This window comes from Rutilus rutilus (assembly GCF_951802725.1).
Source record: "Rutilus rutilus genome assembly, chromosome: 23".
Classification (NCBI taxonomy): domain Eukaryota; kingdom Metazoa; phylum Chordata; class Actinopteri; order Cypriniformes; family Leuciscidae; genus Rutilus; species Rutilus rutilus.
Genome location: NC_140233.1, coordinates 25477182 through 25484522, shown reverse-complemented (window position 1 = coordinate 25484522; position 7341 = coordinate 25477182). Strand labels below are relative to the sequence as shown.

Below are 7341 nucleotides of genomic sequence, written 5' to 3'. Positions count from 1 at the left end.
CAAGATTTTATGTAAAATGACAGTTATAAATGGTACTTTATTGACCGAAAATGACTGTTTTTACAAGAAGTTTATTTTCCGTTATTTTGTTTTATTTTTATGGCACCCCCACTTTTCACACTCTTGTACATCGGGTGACTGACATCATTTGAACAGGATGGTTAAACTGGCATGGGATGTTTTTCTCACCTTTGCCTTACCATGAGGCTCCAGTGCTCAGGTTACAGTAACATGGACAGTAAATGTGCCACAGAGAACGATGGGAAGATGTCCAATGGATTATGCTGGCAAAAGCAACAACAGTTTTTGGGGAAACTCCTTAATAGAGAATACATGGAGATGTTATCTGTTCTGAACTTCTCAAAATAGTTCATGGAGGTCTAAAATCTCCCATGTAGCATCTAAGGGTTTGGATCCTGAAGATGTTGGACATGCCCTAACATTTGTGCTTCAGCTGTTCATCAGCTTCAGCTATTAACATCAGCTAGTTATACCATAAGGGGGGTTTGAGCACACTCACACACCTTTGTGCCATTTCTGGAAACAGTTCCTGTTCAAATGAAGACACAAGTGAGCGTCACAGCTTCTTTCCATGCACTGCTTTGCAATGAACACGCATGCGGCGACCAGCAGTGGCAATATTTCTGACATCAGAGGTCAGCTCAGATCCTGGAACCGGCACATGGTCACTACTGGTGTGTTTTGGTGCTGTTTTCTGAGACACACCACAGAGCTCTCCAATAAGCTCTTCAATAAACTTTTTGTGCGTCATGTTGCCGTGTAGCTCCTTGTGCAATATGAAAGCGTTGGTGGCAGCAACGTCCAAGAAGTGTAGAAAGACTTTTCTGTACCACTTCATGGTTTTGTGCTGTGCAGTGTAGTACTGCAACAGCTGATCGGACAGGTCAACACCTTCCATGTGCTGGTTGTACGCGGTCACAGGTGCAGGACATGGAAATGTCTTTTTCCTCCACGTATCTTGTACTTTCACTTGTCGTTGCACACGGTCTCCTGTATAGGCAGCATGGATGGTGGAGCAAACAGACACCTCTTGTTTGTCCATCCACTTCACACACACAAGAGGCCCATCCCGAATCCACCGGATGGATCCCCTGCTGGACTTTTTGGTCAGTGCATTAGATGAGCTCTGTGGGAAGTCCTTCCTATAGTCTCTGTAAGTTCCACAAGCACCAAACTTCATAGCAAACAAGTCTGTTAAGAGCTTTGGACTTGTGTAGAAATCATCCATGTACACATGATACCCAGAGCCCAAAACTTTCTTGTCCAGGAGAGACATCACAGCATCATAAGAAAGCCCATGGTCTGTGGGAAAGATGTGATTGCGCAAGTACAAAGAGAGGTCCACAGTATATCCATTCGACGAGTCCGTAAGGACAAAACACTTGAAGCCCAGCTTTGTTGGCTTGACTTTCATGAACCGTCTCATTCCTGCATTTGCTCTGCATGCCACCAGTCTTTCCTTCACAGTGACATTTCTTCTAGGATGATAGAAGGCTTTGCACGCAAGACGGATGGTGTCCATGAGGGGTTTGACCCTGAAAAGTTGGTCATGTTCAGCTGTTCCCCTCTTTTTGTCATTTTCCTTGTCTGCATCTGGGTGGCTCATGTGCAAATTCCATGAAATGGTGCGGTATCGGTCCCTAGACATGACTGTGGCGGGAAAGGGCACAGAGAAGAGACTGTCCTGCCGCCAGTAGTCAGCGATGGAGCTCATCTTCACCATGGCCATGTAGAAAACGAGTCCAATGTAGCGGTACAGCTCGCCAACACAGACATCTGTCCAACTGTATTTGCGACCCTGTGCGAGTGCCCTGGCTGCCTGAGCGTTTGTGTTGTGGCACAGATTTGACACGGCGCTCTCTGAGAAAAACAGTTTGAACAGACTCACAGGGGAGTGTGAGTCAGCAAGACTCAACTGCGGCCCAGGTTCCCGTGCCGGCAGGAATCTCCGAGGCTTTGGGGCCACGTCGACATCAGTCTCTTCCCTCCATGACAGAGTCTTCTTGGCTCTCTTTGCAACAGGTATCTGCTCACAGTCATTCTCACATCTGTGGGGGGAGAAAACAAAAGTGAGCATGCTGACAACAGGATCACAACAACATCATCATCCATTACTAATAGTGATATATTGCCCATTCATTAAAAAGCTTTTTAAAACCCACAATCACTTTGTATGTATTATTTCACAGTGTGTTCTCAAAATTAATCTGTCAGCTGTAAAATGTAAGATAATGTGCACATACTCATTAAGATTCTCAACCGCGCTGAAAAATGAACGATGCTTTTTTGCCATCCCTGTGTGGGGTGCACGTGAAGGAACCACATTTCTAAGAAAAGAAAAGGTACAAGCACAAATATTAGTGAACATTTGTTAGCTTAGATTGTCCAAGGTGGCATACCAGTGTATGCATAAGTGATTGGCAATTAATGTGTATGGCTGATGCTTTATGCCTGACGATGAGGCATCATTGAAACATTTACACCTAAGCAGATATTGGAGAAGGTGGCATACCAGTGCATGCATAAGTGATTGGCAATTAATGGATATATAGTCTCCTGCTTCATGCCTGTTGATGGGGCATCGACGACCTTATGTTATGCACGTTCAAAACATTTACACCTCAGCAGATACTAGAGAACACAGTTAAGCTCAGTTGATGAGCCAGTATTTTACAGCAAACGCCGGTGTTCTGCCGAATAATACCACCTATCAGATTGTGCTACCAACACTATATTTGTATTAAGGGAAGGTAATAAAGCCTCAAACCACATGAATATGATGTAAGCTAACCCAGAGTCTGAATATTTAATTTTCTCTCTCTCCACATTATAGAGAATAAATGCTTGTTTTGTAAGACATACTATGAAAAGACCACAGGACAACACATTTCACCCATAATATTAAAAACAGGTAGCCTAGATTTCAGTCTGGACAGGTCTGAAACAGCTATACGTGTTGGCAACTCTAATAACTAAAATAAGAATAAATGACTTACTCTTGAGAAAATGTGTCCTGCGCTGGATCAAAGCCCTCCTCCAAATGCAGGTCTTCATCGTCAAGGTATTCGTCGTCTTCGGATTCTGAAGAAAAAGTTAATTCTTCCTCACTGTCTATGGTCATCTGAAGAGCTTGCTCGCGTGCGTGACGTGCCATCTTGATGAAAGGTCAATACAGCCAAACAAAAGTTTGCTGTCAATTTTATCCTATTGATAGGGGGCGTTTACCAGATTTCTTATGTCAGGTAATTACCATGTGAATGATTCGCCCTGCCGGTGGGTGTGGCCAGACCGGGGCATAGTTACCTTTTTTCAGGGGTGGCCAGTGATTTTATTGGGATGGCAAAAAAACATGCATACTAGCTTTTGGAATATGAACACACACGGATTTCGTGTAAATGCCTCTACAAAAAATCATCTATGCAATTTTATGATTTCTTTTTATTTATTTATTTTTTGCGTGGCATACATTTTCTTTCATAGACAATTAAGGAGTCTCCGACACAAACGCGATCAATCCGTACAGTAACCGATATAGTTTATCTAAATATTAGCTTATAGTTGTCACTAAATATTCCAATATATATATATATATATATTATTTTTAAGATATTAAATATGCTACAGCGTGCATTTGCACTGCACAACATTAGTGCAGTCAACTAGGTGTTTATTGAACGATCCATTGAAAGATTTAAAGATAATGCTAATTTCAGAGGGCTGGATGGCCCTGCTCTGGTTGCGTGTTTTCATTGGTCAGAAATGGGCTGCTGGAAAGACACATCCGCCAATTGAAAGCTCTTAAATTTGAATCCCTTCCCATCGTCCGAACCACCAGTTGATTCTTCAACGCGCCTTTTTGTCTGACTTTCCCGCTCATGTGACAGATCACAATCATGCCAATATATACTTTAATCTGACAATTGTAATTCCGCAATGTTCTTACATATTATGGTGCACATTATATTAACTCTTTGTGAGAACGTGTATAAACATTTGAAGATCATACATATCAACACGCAAATAAAGTCCCTCAGGATTCAGTTTGAGTCCAGAATTTTGGCAAGAAGGCCTACATGTTTTGTGGTGTGTAAGAACTAGTTTAAATTTTGAGAAAATTAAGCTTGTTGCAAGGGAGCAGGGTTTGTATACATTTTCCATTTCAAAATCCCATACTTTTTCACACTCAAATTATTTTTCAGCATTATGTTTGGCATATAGTAGCCTACAGTCATCTTTATTGTCCTCCCCCATTGGTTTTCTCGAAGTGATAACATGTACGTGCTTACACGATGAGGAGAAACTTAAACACTTTATAGCCTCTATTCACCTCTGACAGGGGTGCCGCTAAGGGGGGAAACGTTAGGACAATTCTAAGGGCACACACACTTTTGGGGCCCACAGAGATCGATTTTATTAATAGTAACAGTGTAATAGTGGGCCCAACATAGACATAATAAATACATAGATGCCCTATTGGCCGCTGGATCGTACGTCAACGGCGCGGCCATATTGTGGAGGGCAACTTTCCCCTAACTCTCATAATGGGAATTGAGAAAAATGCCTGCTTCGTGTGCTGCTTGGGGCTGTAAAAAATCGCCACACAATTGAAAACAGGTCTTGGTGAATTACCTTTCACAAGCAAGACTGAACATTTGTTTCTGGTTGTATTTGGTCTTTATAATTAACTAATAGTAACGTTAGTTGGTCGTCGGAGTCAGTCAGACTAAAATAGGTAGCGATGTCGCTAGTTAACTTAGCTGTGAAAGTTGAGACATAAGTATGTAGCATTGTATCACCATAAAGGATATATCAGGTATCTTTGTTATTATTTGTAGTATCTATCTGTAAATATCTATCATGTTAGTGCTATAAAATACAGAAAGCAGCCTGTCGGTGTGATTTGTTTTTGCCGATTTGTTTCATTTTCTCAATGGCGGTCAATTCTAATCACAAGAAAAGCTAAAAAACAGAAAATGGTTTTTCCACAATAAGAAAATTGTATTTCATTTAATGTGAAAATTGTATTATATCTCTGTATGGGGGTCTTCACAATTCTTATCCAAGAATAAAAAGCCAAATACATGAAAAGCCTGAGCTTGGACAATTCCTTATTACAAAAAATATATGTATATTTTATAAGTCTAACTATCGAGATTTTAAATAACTAGAGATGGATCTTTTTGTACACCACATACAAACCACTGAAATTGGTTGATAAATGTAAACGTTATTTTTGTTTTTTATCCAGAAAAAACGTAGCTCACCGTTTACTTGCATTTGTTTACAGCGCAGTCTTGCCCTCAGTAATATGGTGGACGTGTTGATGTATCACAGCAAGTTTCCAAAGCGGCCAATAGGGCATCTATGTATTTATTATGTCTATGGGGCCCAACCTCATATTCTTTCATAGGGCCCAACATTGCTAACATGAGTCCTTTACATTTAGGCTCTTCAAGAACAATAAATGACAGTAATATGTGACTGTATACAGGGACTGCTTGTGTGTTTTCTTACAGAACTTTCTGCCTCTGACCTGTTTGCATTTGTGCCTTTGCTTTTCCTTGTTTTCTATAAGTTAGATATTTTAAATGGTCTTTTTCCTTTACATCGGGCCATCCAGGTAGTATTGTATGACCTAAAACTCTTTGGCTATAACATGTAGGCCTACAGCACATTTTTACCATACATTGTAGATCATAAAAAAAATAATGTAAATTTTTGTTTTTAATAAACTAGTCAGTCAGAAATCCGATTGGCTGGTAATATTAGCAAAGTTAATAGGGGACCGTTTCTTAAAAAAAATACTGCATCTAGTACAACATTAGGCTTCAGTATTTGAGTATTGCATTATTAAGATGTAAAAAAAAAAAAAAAAAAATTGTTGGATCCTCTTGTCATCGGTGTCCTCAAACTCTCTTTCTAGGGAAACATGAGGAAATGGTGTTTCATATAAATACTGTTTGTCATGAGAGCCCCATTTCTTTTCACAAGAACAAAATCAAAGAAAATTATCATATTTTGTTCTTAAGACTCCACTTTTGATTATTCTTGTGTAAGATTGCCCTGCTGTTTTGTAAGACTGCTTCTTTCTGTTTTGTTATGTGCACATCACGGACAAACCTAGACAAATCAAGAACCATGCCTTGGACACACTGGTACACTCGAACTCAAGATGCACACATACATTTGAATTTCTGACATCTCTTTCTTATTATTATATTTATTAATATACCGTAAATGGGGTTGATCTTTCAGTATTATGATTGGATGGCCTGCATTGTGGATGATTCTGCTTTATCTTGTATACATATGACCCTTCTTCCTTAATAAAGTTTTGAATGTGATACTACAATGTCTGTGTCTTGATCATCAATCCAGTACTGATGCCACACATCACAGGGGTCGAGGCCTGTTTCCATCTGATGACTGACAGATGCTTCAAGGCTGTAGAGAGTCTACCTGAAAACAAATCTACCAGAAAGATATTGTCTTTGATCAGAATACCCTCATATCCCCTGTTGTTTTAGAACAAGGGAAATATGAAACTGGGTTGTATAATATAAAATATAAGTTGTTTTTTGAGTCACTTGCTCTGCGCCTTGCTTAAATGAGCAGCTCATTCAGATGAGTTTTTACATGATCCTCATTCACATGCCGAAAACTGAGATGAAGGATGAATAAGGATAAACAAACATGACGATTTACATTTTTATTTAGGTGATATGATGTACATCATCTTATGGAAAGGTTATATATTTATTATTAAAAGTAATACAAAGTATTATTACTTTACTGCCAGATCACCTGCTGGCCAGACATGAGTCACAGAGAGACTCGGAGCCTCCGGATGATGTTCGTGTGCTTCAAGCTGCCCAAAACAACATCTGTATGAAAGCCTCCTCACGGTCCTCACTGATGCTGATTTCATAAAAACTCTATTTCAGACTGTTGACTGTGCTGAACACACAGATGACGCGTTCAGGCTTTTATCAACCTTTCCACTTTATCCATCAAATTTACACGCGGCTTTCCCCCGTGGCTGATGCTCGCCTTGGATTTGATCTGACGGAGGCAAAATAAACATTTCATCATCGGGTATTTTAGTCTCCGATGAAAGCTCAGAACGTCTGCTTGGTGTTCACTTTGTTTTGGCTGCGCCAAACTATTTTACCACTCCAGTTTTGAACCAAATGTAAGAGAAGAAAACACACGCGTGAGGGGCTCGTGGACGCGCACAGAGACCCGAGCGGGCAGGTTGAGTCTATAAGGTTCTCATGTGCTATTTAAGAACGCAGCGCCGCGAGATCGTCATTCATTGCT

The 7341-nt window shown here is 40.3% G+C and overlaps 1 protein-coding gene across 1 annotated transcript; it reads right to left on the bottom strand.

Moving 5' to 3' along the window:
* Positions 1-577: 577 nt before the first annotated feature.
* LOC311283329 (piggyBac transposable element-derived protein 4-like) lies at positions 578-3175 on the bottom strand (the record flags this gene model as incomplete). The annotated part of the gene is made up of 2 exons (XM_084397680.1): positions 578-2069; positions 3018-3175. 2 exons carry the CDS (start codon positions 3173-3175, stop codon positions 578-580), a joined length of 1650 nt encoding a protein of 549 aa, XP_084253806.1.
* Positions 3176-7341: the final 4166 nt, after the last annotated feature.